Source organism: Melitaea cinxia, chromosome 8 (genome assembly GCF_905220565.1).
Source record: "Melitaea cinxia chromosome 8, ilMelCinx1.1, whole genome shotgun sequence".
Classification (NCBI taxonomy): Eukaryota; Metazoa; Arthropoda; class Insecta; order Lepidoptera; family Nymphalidae; genus Melitaea; species Melitaea cinxia.
In genome coordinates this window covers 1,791,841-1,808,562 of record NC_059401.1, presented here as the reverse complement: position 1 = coordinate 1,808,562, position 16,722 = coordinate 1,791,841, and the positions used below count along the sequence as shown (strand labels likewise).

Below are 16,722 nucleotides of genomic sequence, written 5' to 3'. Positions count from 1 at the left end.
AAAGTGCGAAGGAAAAATTATCTTAATATACTGGCTACATCTACTGTTTCTTTCAAAACAGCTGATTTATAACCTTTAATAAAAATTAAAATGATGCCAATAGGTATCGTAACTTAATATTTTAATAGTGAATTAAACTAGGTTAAAATAATGGAGAGGATCATCAAAATTGGAAAAACATTAAGGAACAACTGGAAAAAATCAATATTTGGAGCGGTAATCGTTTATTATGGCGCATCAAAATTAAAAGAAAAATATCAGTAAGTAATAAAATTTCTAATTATCCTTTTTATATGTCTGTAAATGTATAAATTAAGTAAACAATACTGTGACATACATACATTAGCTTTTAGAAAAAATGACTCCAATGTATGAAATAAAAGAAACTAAATTTTTTTTTTTATACGTAACAAACATCCAATGGTTCTAAAGTGCCCGTGCCTTTTTAACCGACTTCCAAAAAAGAAGGAGGTTCTCAATTCGACCGTATTTTTTTTTGTGTATGTTACATCAAAACTGACCGGCTGGACCGATTTCGACAAATTTTTTTTAATCGAAAGGTGGTATGTGTCAATTGATCCCATTTAAATTTATTTGAGATCTAACAACTACTTTTCGAGTTATATATAATAATGCATTTTTTCTTGACGCTTTTTTCGTAGACCTACGTTATATACCGCTTAACTTTCTACTGGATGTACCGATTTTGATAATTCTTTTTTTGATGGAAAGGAGATATCCCTAGTTTGGTACCATGATAAGGAAACCAGGACCTGATGATAGGATCCCAGAGAAACCGAGGGAAACTCTCGAAAATCCGCAATAACTTTTTACTAGGTGTACCGATTTTGATAAATTTTAATTTTATCGAAAGCTGGTGTTTATCATGTGGTCACATTGAAATTTTATCGAGATCTAATAACTACTTTTTGAGTAATCTTTCATAAAGCGTAGTTACTTGACTATTTTTTCGTCGATCTACGCTGTAACACTTGTCGATGTAATTGAAGTCGGTTTTTTTTTTCGTTCTTCGTTCCCGAGCAAACACAATTATAATAATTTACATTTTTAGTGTCAAACATTGAGGCATATTGGTTTCAAAATTGAACTATTTACTTATTGAACTATTTTATTTTAAAACTAATATGAATATTATGTTTTGTGTAAAATCAATTGATATTTGTAATATCTAAACTTCTGACATGTTGAAATAACTTAATATACTTCTTTTATTATGTATGTGATATCTCTTATATTGGCATTGTACAGTTCAACCGCACATACATATCGCCCTACAGCATTATACACTAGTTGCACAATTTACGCCCTCGGAGAGCACGTTAAGCCGTCGGTCCCGGTTGTTATCATGTACACCTGATAACGATCATTACTCATAGTAGGGAATATATCCGCCAGCCCGCATTGGAGCAGCGTGGTGGATTAAGGTCTGATCCTTCTCCTACATGGGGAAAAAGGCCTATGCCCAGTAGTGGGATATTACAGGCTGAAGCGTAGCACAATTTATTAGCTTCATACAACACGTATAATCATCATACAGCGCATTCGTGAGCTCAATCAGAGCAATTAAATATACAAAATATATTTACCATCTTAACTTTTATTTTTATATCTTTTATTTACAATAATCAGTAGCAGCAAGTTAGGTGTAACATACAGGCATGTTTAAAAATTACCTTCACCTTAATACATAAAAATAAAAAAGTTGTTTTTTATTTTTCTAGAATAAACATTTTAATGCAAGCGGCCTGTAAAGAAGCCGTTAAATATGGTGACGCCTCGATACCTATGGAAAGGAACCCTACAGTGATAACTGTGATACTCAATCCTGTAGCTAACAAACGCAAAGCTAAGAAGGATTATGAGAAATATTGTGAGCCATTGCTGTTACTTGCTGGTCTGCAGGTAGATGTCATACAGACAACGTCAGAAGGTAACGCTAAGGAGGTTGTGGAAAATCTTCGTGGTACAGAAGCTATAATAGTCGCAGGAGGGGATGGAACATTGTCTGAGACAGTAACAGGTACTCATTCTATCAAAATATTTTATTAACCGACTTCAAAAAAAGGGGAGGTCTGCTCAATTCGACCGTATATACATATTTTTTTTATGTATGTTCGGGGATAACTCCGTCGTTTATGAACCGATTATGATAATTATTTTTTGTTAGAAAGGAGATATCTCTCGTTTGGTACCATGATAAGGAAACCAGGATCTGATGATGGGGTCGAGACCAGACCCAGAGAAATCGAGGGAAACTCTCGAAAATCCGCATAACTTTTTACTGGGTGTACCGATTTTGATTATTTTTAATTTAATCGAATGCCGATGTTTATCATGTAGTCAAATTTAAATTTCATCAAGGTCTGATTACAACTGACTATGTTTTCGTCCACCTACGTTGTATTACTTGTCGATATAATTGAAGTCGGTTTTTCTTCGCTTCTATTTTAATAATTAAAGTTAGTGTTTCGGAAACCTTTTTGAATAAAGCTATTTCAATTTTAAGTTTTTAGTATATGAAATTTGAATCTGATACTTACTAATCTAAAATATGTAATGTATGTGTAAATGTAATTTATGTTAAATATTGTATAGTAGTGTGAATTATTATTATTATTTATTTATTATTAAAATTCTATATTGTACAATAAATACACTAATACAAGTGTGTACAAAAGGCGGGCTAAACGCTAATGCATTTTCTACCAGCCAACGCTGGTATGTGCAAGAAAGTATACTGTGTAGGTGTACGATAAAAAGAAAAATAATTTACAGCAACCATGGTCACGGGAGGACTGAGGTGTCAGACGTCCCAACGTTACAAAGTTATTCGAAACTACCCGACATACATCAATATCTTATATAGTCCTATCTACGCAGAATGTGCTAATTGAGTCTTTAATCTGTGGTGAATTATGCTTGGTTTTTGATTTAATTATATTAATAATGGGGTCCCAAGCAGGTGGTAATTGCCAGCCATCTTCTCTATTGAAATTTGGATGTTTTTTAATTTCAATAGCCTCACGGATCATCCTTGGTTGGAATCGGTGTTCTTTTGCGAGGATCTGTGGTTTATCGAATCTAATATAATGGCTAGCTGTGTCTAGACTGTGTTCACAGATTGCGGACTTAGTATAGCGACGATGTTTTAAGTCAGCTATATGTTCCTTAACGCGAGTTTTGATCGATCGCTTTGTTTGTCCTATATAAGAGAGACCACAGTCACAATCAAGCTTGTATACTCCTGCATCTTGTAAGGGTATATGACACTTGACAGATGGTAAAAATTGACTTATCGTTTTTGGCGGCTTGAAAAAAGTTTTTATAGAAGCTCGCTTTAAGATGAAGCCAATCTTGTCAGTGACCCCTTTCATAAAAGATAGCACAGCAGGTACTCGTTCGACGGTGGCTGGTTTCACACGTTCACTGCGATGAGGACGCGGTACCCGAAGCTTGTTGTCTCGCAGTACTTGCTTGACATGTTGAAGTTCGGTCTCCAGGTGTCGCTCATCGCAGATCCCTCGTGCTCTCTGAAACAAAGATTTACCCACGGTAGCTAACTGTGTTGAATGATGGTGTGATTCACCGTTTAAGTACCTATCCGTATGGGTATGCTTTCTATACACTGTATGGCTTAGGGTATTGTTGGGATTACGGATGACTAATACATCTAAGAAAGCTAAAGATTTATTTGCCTCCAACTCCATTGTGAATTGAATTTTGGAATTTATGGAGTTAAGATGGTGTAAGAATATGGATACTTTATCAGATGGTAATATTGTGAAAGTATCATCTACATACCGTTTGTAGAACCTGGGTGTTATGGGCGAGGTACGCAGAGCAGTCTCCTCGAAGTCCTCCATAAATATGTCGGCAACAACGGGGGATACTGGTGAGCCCATCGCTACGCCATCTACTTGCTTGTAGAACTGATTATTCCACAACATGTAGCCAGATGTAAGGCAATGCTTGAGAAGGTCAGCATATTCTATCGGCATGTCATTTTCATTCATCATGTCATTTCATCGCAGTGAACGTGTGAAACCAGCCACCGTCGAACGAGTACCTGCTGTGCTACCTTTTATGAAAGGGGTCACTGACAAGATTGGCTTCATCTTAAAGCGAGCTTCTATAAAAACTTTTTTCAAGCCGCCAAAAACGATAAGTCAATTTTTACCATCTGTCAAGTGTCATATACCCTTATAAGATGCAGTAGTATACAAGCTTGATTGTGACTGTGGTCTCTCTTATATAGGACAAACAAAGCGATCGATCAAAACTCGCGTTAAGGAACATATAGCTGACTTAAAACATCGTCGCTATACTACGTCCGCAATCTGTGAACACAGTCTAGACACAGCTAGCCATTATATTAGATTCGATAAACCACAGATCCTCGCAAAAGAACACCGATTCCAACCAAGGATGATCCGTGAGGCTATTGAAATTAAAAAACATCAAAATTTCAATAGAGAAGATGGCTGGCAATTACCACCTGCTTGGGACCCCATTATTAATATAATTAAATCAAAAACCAAGCATAATTCACCACAGATTAAAGACTCAATTAGCACATTCTGCGTAGATAGGACTATATAAGATATTGATGTATGTCGGGTAGTTTCGAATAACTTTGTAACGTTGGGACGTCTGACACCTCAGTCCTCCCGTGACCATGGTTGCTGTAAAGTATCCGAAACGTCGGGAATCAAAAGATAATAATAAACCGCGATAAAATCCGAAAAAAGTTGTTTCATTAAATGAGTAAAATTCGCGTAAACATTAGAAAACAATATAAGAAAAATAATATAACAATCATAACATAATACTAATAATATAATAAAATAATACAATACAACGTAACACAATATAATGAATTATAATTATCTCTTTTGCTGAAGCAGTAGGGGTGACAAAAATTTCGTAAAGTTCGTTTATTAATCAATACTTAGTAAATTAAAGATCGTTTTTGTTTTTCAGGCCTGCTTCGAAGAAACGATGAGGCAAACAGGTTCCCTTTGGGTGTATTACCACTCGGCCGCACCAACAGCGTCGGGAATGTTCTATTTCCCGGCGGAGATGGCGTCGAGAAGGTAAAGCAACTGATTCAATCCTGCATGGCTATAATAGAAAACAACACCACTTGGAAAGATGTGATGAAGATCGAACCCATAGACACTGGTGATGAAACTCCTAGCAAGCCGGTGTATGCCCTGACATCAATAGAATGGGGAGCTTTTAGGGATAACATGGCTAAGAAAGACAAGTACTGGATATATGGACCCCTACGTGGCTACGCTTCCTATATATTCAATGGATACAAAGATTCTTTAACTTGGGACTGTAGTGGAACGATCAAATATACTCCACCGTGTCCCGGGTGTGAGAACTGCATCACGAAAAAGCCGGAAATTAAAAGAAAATGGACTTTTTTCATACCAAACGCCCAAGCGGCCCAAGCAGACACGAAAAGTATGATAAATCCAGAATGTTCAGTTGTCAATGAGCTGTGTTTTAAATCGACAGATTTTAGGATTAAAACTCAAGTTACTAATGGTATTCCAGCGTTAAGTGTCGGTTTGGGAAAGAATAAATATAATTATACGGAGTTTGTATCGGAAGGTTGGAGACGCTTGAGGGGCGAAAGTGATGTACCAGAGGTAGTCAAAGCGAGGACGATTGAGTTTCGTCCCCTCGAGAGTAAACCTGACGTCGTCATAGCAATAGACCAAGAAGAATTTGATGTTAAGCCAGTTAAAGTTACTTTATTACCGAAAATGATAAAAATGTTCTGTAAATCTGAATTAAATTGTTGAATGTTTACTTATGTTTATGATTTATATTGAATAATTGTGTTTGCTCGCAAACGCAACAAAAAACTGACTTCAATTACGTCGACAAGTATTACAACGTATGTACATGAAAAAATAGTTAAGTAATCAATCGATCAAAAACAAATTTATTTAAATAGGCTTCAAAATCACCTTTGGGTCGTCATTTTACAAATAAGAATTTTAATTTATTTTTCAAAAGTATTTCAGGTACCCTTTACTCTCAATAATCTCGTGCAAATCTCAAAAAATTTAAATAAAAATACTAAGCATCATTTTGCACACCGTACATTGAATATGACGTCATCGGCCTAGATCTCAAGTTAATTCGAAGGGGATTTACTCTTTTAAAAAATCACTACATTGTATAAAACAAAGTCTGTATGTCTGTCCCTATGTATGCTTAGATCTTCAAAACTATGCAACGGATTTTGATGCGGTTTTTTTTAATAGATAGAGTGAATCAAGAGGAAGGTTTATATGCATAATACATGCATGTATTATACATATAAACACTGGCAATTTTAGAGGTTTCTAATGTGATGTCCTAAATAAACATAGTTTTTGTAAACACATTTTTGCGCTTAGATTACAAACGCTGGCTGAACCCTACAAGATAGATCAAAATAATGTACTACAGTGGGTACACCTAAAAAGGTCTACAAAAAAGTTTCATACAATTTTTACTGGATCTGGATAATCTGGATTTTTTTTGGAATTTTCAGCAGGGGTTATATCAATAGTAAAGCATTGTACCCGTGTGAAGCCGGAGCCGGTCACTAGTAAATATACACTGTGTTTTAGTAAATTAGTAATATATTTCATGAAATACAGCGTCAGTAAATATACACATCTTTATCAACTATATATATAATCCTACAACGAATGATACGCTTTACCTATTATTTTCTTTTTCATAAAAACTTTAAATTTATGTTGAGACAAAGAGGAATATTACAGCATTGGGATATTACAGGCTGAAGCTATACATTATAGCAGCCTTTTCCGTTATAAGCCTTCGTGTAGAACTATACGTTTATTTCATGCAGCGGATTATGAAAGAATAAATGAGGCTCTTGCTACTGTGGATTGGCATGATATTTTAAGCGATTGTGATGTTGCCGCAGCTGTGGATACCTTTTATCAAACAATAAATAAAATAGTTTCAGATTTGGTTCCAACTAAAATTAAATATACGAATGGCTTTCCATGTTGGTACTCTAAACCACTAATAAAAATTGTTCGTGAGAAATTAAAGTATCACAGGAAATGGAAGAAGTACAATAGTTTAGCGGATTATAACCAATTTAGTCTTTTGAGAGAACGTCAAAAATCAATTCAATTGAAATGCTACGAAAGTTACATTTGCTTGTCAGAGTTAAAAATTAAAAAAAACAGTAAATACTTTTGGTCCTTCATTAAGACGAAAAAATCTTCAAATTCCATACCAAATCATATAACGTATAACGAGAAATCTGTTACTGAGGGGAACGAAATGTGTATTTTATTTAATGAATACTTTAAGTCGGTGTACAATTCTGCGGAACTTATTACCGATAGTTCTATGTACAGCGATTCTTCTAATCCTATTTTGAAAAACAAGCCCACTTTACCCATTCACATTTCTATTGGTACGATCTCTCTATCAACTCAAATTATTGAGAAATATCTGAAAAAGTTGGACATTAATAAAAGCCCAGGTCCTGATGGTTTACCCCCGTTGTTTTTGAAAATGTGCAGTAAACAACTTTCTTATCCCTTATTTTTATTATTTTCCAAATCACTCAACCATGGTGAAGTGCCAAAAGTATGGAAGAAGTCGCTTGTTACCCCAATTTTTAAATCCGGTGATATATATAATGTTAAAGATTATAGGCCAATTTCAAAGTTGTCTACTATTGCTAAGCTCTTCGAGAAGATTATATTTGATAACATCTTTCCTGCTTTACGTACTATACTTGCTCCCCAGCAACATGGTTTTATAAGTAAAAAATCAACCGACACTAATCTCTGTGAATTTGTACATCACGTATCGAATGCTATGGATCAAGGTTACCAGGTGGATGCCGTGTATACTGACTACTCTAAAGCTTTTGACAAAATATCTCACGATCTTCTTATTATTAAACTCGAGGAAGTGGGTATACACGGTGACCTCCTACGTTGGTTGTCCTCTTATCTACGTGATAGAAGCCAAGCTGTTGCGATCAGAGGTTTTTGTTCAACATTTGTCCCAGTTACGTCAGGTGTCCCCCAGGGCTCTCACCTCGGACCTCTTCTTTTTAACGTGTTTGTTAATGATATTCGTTACGTTTTTAAATACTCATCAATACTTCTCTACGCAGATGATATGAAAATCTATAAGAATATAACCAACTATAACGACTGCGTGCAATTACAGATTGATCTGGACGAACTTTGCAAATATTGCGTTGTTAATCATCTACTTCTCAACATTAAGAAATGTAACATTATTTCATACTCGCGTAAGAAAACATCAGTTATATTTAATTACAACTTAAATGGAAATGTTTTGAGTCGTGTCTCCGAGGTGAGAGATCTGGGTGTACATCTTGATAGCAAATTAACTTTTAAACCACATGTAGATATCATTGTTGCAAAGGCCTTTCGTACTCTCGGCTTTGTTCTGAGGGCTAGTAGGGATTTTAAAAACATGGATACTCTAATTACATTATACAACTCCTTAGTACGTCCAATTTTGGAATATAGTTCAGTCATATGGAACCCTCAATATAAAATATACGTTAATGAAATAGAAAAGATCCAACGAAAATTTGAGAAAATTCTTACTTTTAGATTCAAAAGTTTAGATGCGCGCCTTGTTTCACTCGAACAGCGTCGTATGGAGAAGGACCAAATATTCTTGTATAAGTTGCTTAACAATACAATTGATTCACCGATTCTTCTAAGTTACTTAAACTTTAGATGCCCCAGTTATTCTTCGCGCTGTAAGTCCACTTTTAACATTCCCCTTACGAGAACGAGATACGCTAAAAACAATTTTATTTCTCGTTCATGTGCTCGATATAACGAAGTGTATGCAGAAATAGATTATTTTTCAGTACCATTGAGATTGGTTAAAAAAAAAATCAAAGCCCTCTCTAAATGTTAGTGTTCTAAATTTGGGGCATTCCACGTAAAAAAGGAAAACGACGTAAATTTTAAAATTACATTAATTATCCCTAATTCAGTCAGAACCTATAGCTAAATGTCTATATTTTATGAATCTGTAGAAAAATATTTAAAGAAATAATTAAAAAACTGACATTTTTGTCTATGGAAACTTTGACTTCATACAGAATTACTCAGCGGACAAGTTTAGGTTACGTTGACAACACTGTTCTCGGCCATTTTGTCAGTTGTAGAAAGTTGACGCGTGTATTTTACAGAAAGCGTGGAAAAGACTAATAACTACCTAAAAATAAGGTTAAAAGGTATGTTACTTTTTGTGTAATTCTTCCCTGAACAGATGCATGTCGCATGTCCCACCAGTCACGCAAAAAGATACTAAAAGTTGTGTTCCTAACCTCAAATATGACTTCATGAATGCAGTTTTTTCCAGAAGTAACAATAAACACGTGGTGTACTATTCTAACGTGTTTTTATATAGATAAAATGATCATATTATGGTTTCGAGACGGTTTTGAAATATGTCCCACCAGTCACATGTGACTGGTGGGACTCTCGCTCACAATTGATTTAAAGCGGGATTTTGTTTGGATGCTGCTGATTGTAGCTTTATTTTCTGTTCTAACCTAAAATGGAATAGTGTAAGCTTCTTTTTGCATATAACATGAATGTTAACTGGGCGATAGTTTGCTTATTTTCAGATAACTTTGATCTTAACTTGAATTCATGCTTTTGCTTAACTTAAACGTTGACTGGGTGATTGTTTGCTTACTTTAGATGAATGCCGCAGAGAGAAAGAGGAAATCTCGAGAGAAGATGAAGGAGGACAAGGATAAATGGAACTTAGTCCAAGAAAAACAAAAAGAGTGGGATAGAAAACGGAGAGAAAAAAATAGACGTGAATGTGACGAAAATGATAAAAAGGGAGAATCTTTGAGAGAAAAAGAAAGGTTACGTAAAAGAAAGCAAAGAGAAAATAAAAAAATAGCACTAGGTATTAAGAAAAGCAGTTCAGCGCTAGGGTCTTACAAATCCTTGAATACTTTAAAAAAAGCAGTGGCAAAAGCTAAGAAAGCTCTTCTTCAGTGTCCCACTAAACAGACAGCAGTTCTGTGGCACATGATGAAGGACATTATGCCGCAAATGGTTGAACTGCACGAGAAGAGTGACAATAATAGAAGCACACCTATTACAGATGAAATTAAGAAAAAAGTTGAAGGTTTCTACGAAAAAGATGACATCAGCCGTGCTTCTCCAAATAGAAAAGATACAATGTCGGTAAAAGATTTGCAGTCAGGTAAACGTACTCACGTAGCTAAGAGGCACATGATGATGACAGTTGCTGAAGCGTATTCGTTGTTCGTGATTGACAACCCTGATATAAAACTCGGTAAGAGCAAATTTTTTGAATTCAGACCCTTGCATGTGAGACCAATGAACGAAATGCCACACAATGTTTGTGTGTGTATTCATCATGCAAACTACAACTTTCTGCTAGAAGCTTTAAAAAAGATTATGCCAACACTTCCGACTTCTTCTACAGAATTTCTAAAAACTATAACTTGTGACATATCAAACGAAAAGTGTATGACTGGTAAATGTTTGAACTGTTACGAAATATCAGATATTCTTCCTCTAACATTAGATACAACACTGAAAGTAGCATGGAAACAGTGGCAATCAGTCGAAAAAAGATGTCAAATAACAAATGCTACAGGAACCGTAAAAGATCTTATCAAAGAACTCGATAGCAAAACATTAAAATTCAAGTTCCATGTTTTTGCAAAAAACGAACAATCTCAATACTTTGATACAAAAATTAAAGAAAGTACGCAGGAAGAAGTAGTACTGCAAATCGACTTCGCAGAAAACTTCGCAATTCTAAATCAAGATGAAATTCAGTCTGCACATTGGAGCCATCTTCAAGTGACTCTGTTTACGGGATGTGCATGGGCTAACCAAGGCCAAGAAAAGCATTCATATGTTATTGTGAGCAACGAATTAATTCACGATAAATATTCTGTATGGCTGTTTATAAAAAAAAATATTGATGATTTAAAATCTCGGTTTGCGAACCTTAAGAAAGTCACAATTTGCTCTGATGGATGTGCTGCACAATTTAAAAATCGATTTACTTTGTCGACCCTGTGCTACTCTAGATTGGACTGGGGTGTTGAAATCACTTGGAGTTTTTTTGCCTCTGGCCATGGTAAGGGGGCAGTTGACGGCATCGGAGCAACAGCAAAAAGAACACTTTGGTCTGCTATAATGACAAGAAAAGCAGTAATTGAAAATAGCTGGGACTGTTACAAATACTTAGTATCAAAAGATATCAATCGATTGCATATTCTCTTTATTGCTGTTGGTGATATTGAAGAACATCGAGAAAACCTTGACGAAAGATGGCAACTCATTAAACCGATCCCATATATACGGACACACCACCATTTTAAATCCCAAGGAAACAAATGCATCATTTATGCCCTGACTGCAACATCTTCTCAGTCCGAAAAGGTTCTGATGGTCCAAGAAGGAAAGTTAAGTTACTCTGATGTATACTCTAGTCACAGTGAACAGGAACTGAACATTGATCCAAAAGAAATGCTTGGGCAAAGTGAAAATGCAAAAATCGATTCAGAAACTGCAAGTTCCCAAAGCATTTCAAATGCAAAAGATATCAAGAATGGAACTAACGTCATAGTTAAATTAGAGGCAAAAGGAAGAACAGGTCAAATGAAAGAGCACAGATATGTAGCAGTGTGTCAAAATGAAAAAGAAGAAGACGGAGAAATAAATGTTATGTTTTTAAAACCGACTCCAGGCAATGAACCAAATCTTTTCGCCATAGACGAAACTGATGTATCATATGTCCATGTAGATCAAATAATTGAAATCCTTCCTGATCCCTTAATAAAGCAGTTGGGAGATCGAATATTCTACAAATTTCCAGAAAATCTTAACATTTTTGAAAAATATTAATAGGTTTAAGGATCTTTTGAACAAGGCATGTTCGTTTTCTTTTATTTTAGTTGTGAACAAAAGGTTTCATTTATTTTTGTTAATAATAACTAGAGTTTATTGAGATTTTGTTATTAAAATTTCCTTATTTCTCTTATTTGCATTATTTTTGTTTGTAGTTGCTGTTTTTTTATACTGTTCAGTAAAATTTAGAAATAACGAGATTAATAATGTTAAAAACGATAATAAAACTGATTTTAATAAGCAACTATTTTCACATATTTTGTACTTGTCCACCAGTCACAAAGACCTGTCCCACCAGTCACAATTTCAAATATTTTTTTTATTGTTCCTATGAAGGTTATCAGTCTAATTTTTAATGAAAACGAAAGCATATAGTATATATTTTACAACACAGAAAAAACAGATTTGAAAATTAAGTGGTTTGACTGAAATTCGTCATTGAGTGCACAAAGGTAGAAGGGAGGGATTTTTCAGTGTCCCACCAGTCACATTCATTTAAATAAAATTTACAAAGAATTTATTAACTGTTTGGTTTTCTTTTTAATGGGATTTGATGCATTAGTTATTTATCTAGGTGTCAAATGTATATTTCACTATTTTGTAAGTTCCGATGATATAGTTATAACTCAAAGTAGGTCAAATTCTGGAGTCAAATGTCCCACCAGTCACAATGGAATGCCCCATTTCTAATGTATCAGTTTTGAGAATAACATTATAAGATAATTATTGTTTTTTATTTTTTGTTTTTGTGATTGTCTAATTAAATTGTTTTTATTTTGTGTTGTAACTCTGACTGATTAAAAAAAAAAAAAAAACTAAAACTTTAACTGATCAATGTTTGTATTTTGCAATGCCATATAAATAATAATATGTGAATTATCGATTACAATTTTTTAATCGTTTTTAATTATATATAAATATGCCTAATTGTATTCAATCAGTAGTTGGTATAATTTAGTTTTGTAATTTTGTATAATTTAATTTGTTATCTTTCAATTCTTTATTATTTAATTGATGATTGTATTAAATTTTTCTATTTGTTTTTGTTTGTCTTAATTGTTTATTTTAGTGTTGCTTGAATTATTTATATTTTATATTTCTGTATGTGATTTATCGATTATTTCTTGTTAATGTGTTCTTTTTGCTCATTTATGAATTATTTACTGTTGGAAACTTTGCTGGTTTGTGTATTGGCTGTATGAATTTATTAATTTACTGTATTATTGTACTGTATGTTTCCTAAATAAAATAAAATAAAATAAAATAAAATAAAATAAAAGTTTAAAAAAAATGAAATTTTCAGAAAACTTAAAGAATATTTAAAACTGCACTCGTTTGTTCAGTTCAAGGCAGAGAGACACTGTCGGCTAATTTATTTACATATTTTGTTGCACCTTTACAGTTTAAAATTCATATAATTCAGTTTCACAAGTCCGAAAGATTCAGAATATTTACGATTGTATTGGCATTTGGTGCCTTCATTTTAATAAAATTTACATATATCAGTATACATTGTAATATGAAGGTGGTTCTGTTGGAAAACATGTCACTACATAGTATAAAACGTTTCCCGCTGTTTGTATTCTTAGATCTTTATAACTACGCAACAAATTTTGATGCGGTTTTCTTTAGTGAATAGAGTGATTCCAGAGAAAGGTTTATCTAATATCTTTAAACGAGCAATTCTTGTATATATATATATATATATATATATATATATACCGTGTGGTGTCGGCCGAGTAGAATAACACCACCCCCTTTCTTCCCGTGGAAGTCTTAAAAGGCGACCGAGGGATAAACCGGGCTCAAAATCATCAGGTCCTGGAAAAGGAAAACTTCATTTGAAACCCGGAATGGGGTCTCCGTCAAGCATTCGTGGCATAGCTCTAAAATACGAAAGACTACTGCAGCCGAACAGGCTCCACACGTACCTACCTATCGACTCGTCGTTTCTATGGGCCTAACCAGTGAGGTCGAGAGTGGCGCAGAGCTTAGGCAACTCTGCGTTTTCCTGAAGAGTGTACTAGGCGACACAGTGTCTGTCTAACCCTGTCTAAATCGTCTGCAATAGACGGACTAAGGCTGATAGCTAATGATGATGATATATATAATCTGAATCTCGGAAACAGCTCCAACGATTTTCATGAAATTTAACATATAGGAGATTCAGGGGCGATAAATCCTCTAGCCAGGATTCATTTTTAGAAAATGTCGTTTTATCCCTGTTTTTAGGCAATGAAAAAATGACTACAATATCGTTAGAATACGAAGGTAAATTTCGCATTTGTTCATAAATTTTAAGTGGAAAGTCGGCCGGTCGGAATCGACCGAGAAGACCACGCTTCAAATCCCCATGTCTCTAAATCGATTATTTTTTCCTTTTTTCAAATTACACTCATGATTTTTTATTTAATTAACCAGTTCATATTTTTTTTATTATGTCGGTAAAATCGAAAAATATTATTCATATCTTATAAATATGTAATGTCTTGTATGTATAATACAAGCGTAACATAGTAGAGGAACATTAATAGTTGTTGCACCCATGCGAAGCCGGGGAGGGTTGCTAGTTAAGAAATAAAAGAATAAAGAGCTGATTTTTGCGTGAGGCTTATACTGTAGTATTATAGCGAGGTTGTCTGTAGTTTCTTATTCAAATAAAATTCAAAGCTCGTTACAAATCCAAATTGTATTCTATGCAATTCTTTTCAAACTATTTTACATATCTTGCTTGAATTTTCTGTATTTTTTTCTATACAAAATCTTGATTTAGTATAAATAAATAATGCCTATGTGGTTACGGCAGTACAGAATATAGCCACCCCCTCTCTTCCCGTGGGTGGTACCATAGTTCTACTACCACCTTGGAACTTAAAAAACCGACCGATGACGGGATAGCCATCCAACTGTTGGCTTTGAAATACTCAGGCCGAAGATGGGCAGCAGCGTCTTCGGTGCAACAAAGTCAGCCCTGCGGTCACCAGCCCGCCTGCCCAGCGTGGCGACTATAGGCAAAACCCTCATGAGTTCGCAGCAGAAGTTTCGGCCCTCCTTGCCGGGATGTCTGGCGCGAGCTTGGGGAGGCCTATGTCCAGCAGTGGACTGCGATGGGCTGAAGTGAGTGAAATAAAAAAAATCACCCAGACTCAGGCGGGAATCGAACCCACAACCCACGGAGCAGAAAGTAGGGCCACTATAAACTGCGCCAACGGGTTAGTCAAAGTATAATGATTTATTCTATTATTACAATAAAAAGTAATAAAGTCTGGAAACCAGGTACCTATAATTTCTCAATTATTTCCTCCCAGTTGAAACTTCCTAAAATGCATTAGACATTTATATTATGAATATTCGCGACCGTCAGATGTGACTCCTGGGGTGGGGCGGGCAGTGGCAGCCTCATGGAGCCGCATGGAGAAAAAAAAGTTTTATGTTAATTCTTTTAAAACCTTGTTACATTTTTCAAGGTACCAGCTGACGAACTTTCCACCGAGATACAACTAGCTGACATTAATTTTCATCCATAGTAGTGTAGCTGCTTGACTCGGGTTAGGTATCCTTGGTATCTAACTTAACCTATTTATTTGATTAATTTACTAGACTAGGGAGATGGGATGAAATTCGAATTACTAAGAATTATTTATTTATTTATTTATTTATTAGATCACCAACAAAATACACACTAAAAACATTGCAGTTACATAAATAGTGCAATTAAAAAAAAAAAGCAAGTGGTATCTTAATTAAAGGTGATAACAACATTGACAATATTTGGTAACAAACAACAAAAAAAATGAATAACGTTGAGTTCCAGATAAAAAATAGAAATAAAACAATTACAACACAAAATTACAAAATTAAATTCTAAGAAAAATTACATAAAGTTTAGCCAAAATAACAAAAAATAAGAAAAATTACACAAAAACTAAAAATAATCAATAATCAAGCAAGATATAAAACAAAAAATGAAACAAAAAACTTAAAAAGAAAAAAAATATATAAGCAAAAATTGACGAAATCTAGGTTAATAAAAATTATCAATAATTAACATTTATGACTGCTCAAAATACGCATGATTTCTCTCTTAAATTTAAATACATTGGAATTAAATATGTCAATTTCATTACTCCTACTTATAATACCATAGGACCTCATTATCCTGTTTAGCGGGGAATTATGGCCCAGGTTTGTCTTAGAAGAATGTACTGAGAAAATCATACGTTTACTCATTCGCAAAGACTTGGATGGTGCTGTGATTAGTATCTTTGATAACAATTCTGGACAATCCAGAATGCCATTAATTAATTTGAACATGAACATGTTGTCCAACAAGCATCTTCGATCGGCAAGAGTATTCATTTTAAAATGCGCTAATCTTTGTGTGTAAGACGGAATTTTTTTAGCTATAATTATTAAATATAAATAAATTACAAGAAAATAAATTTCAACAAAACGGAAGTTAGTTAAAGGAAGTTAGTTAAGGAAGTAAGTTTTGAAGGTTAGATCTATTTGGAGGAGAAAATGAAGTGTGTAGTGCTGATGTGGTGTGAGATCCTTTCATAGTCCCTGTTGCTCTTCAGGCTGGTATCCAGTGTGGTGGATGATCAGGTGATCCTCGTGAACACTGCCCACTGTGACGTCAGTCGCTTGCGTAGGGGTGCGAGACAATAGCGCGGACATGGAGGCGGGGCGTAGAACAAAAGGCGCAGGCGCATCAATCTTGCTTAAAGGCGAAGTA

General features: G+C 34.6%; 1 protein-coding gene and 1 long non-coding RNA gene across 2 annotated transcripts; both read left to right on the top strand.

Annotated features, from left to right (window-relative positions):
• Positions 1-25: 25 nt before the first annotated feature.
• Positions 26-5,844, top strand: LOC123656099 (acylglycerol kinase, mitochondrial). Its single transcript, XM_045591823.1, has 3 exons — positions 26-260; positions 1,743-2,041; positions 5,002-5,844. The coding sequence occupies exons 1-3, from the start codon at positions 151-153 to the stop codon at positions 5,835-5,837; spliced, it is 1,245 nt and encodes a 414-aa protein (XP_045447779.1). The 5' UTR covers positions 26-150; the 3' UTR covers positions 5,838-5,844.
• A 3,156-nt stretch (positions 5,845-9,000) lies between these two features.
• LOC123655613 lies at positions 9,001-9,937 on the top strand. The gene is made up of 2 exons (XR_006743433.1): positions 9,001-9,307; positions 9,780-9,937. It is a non-coding gene; the product is annotated as an uncharacterized LOC123655613 (long non-coding RNA).
• The last annotated feature ends 6,785 nt before the right edge of the window (positions 9,938-16,722 follow it).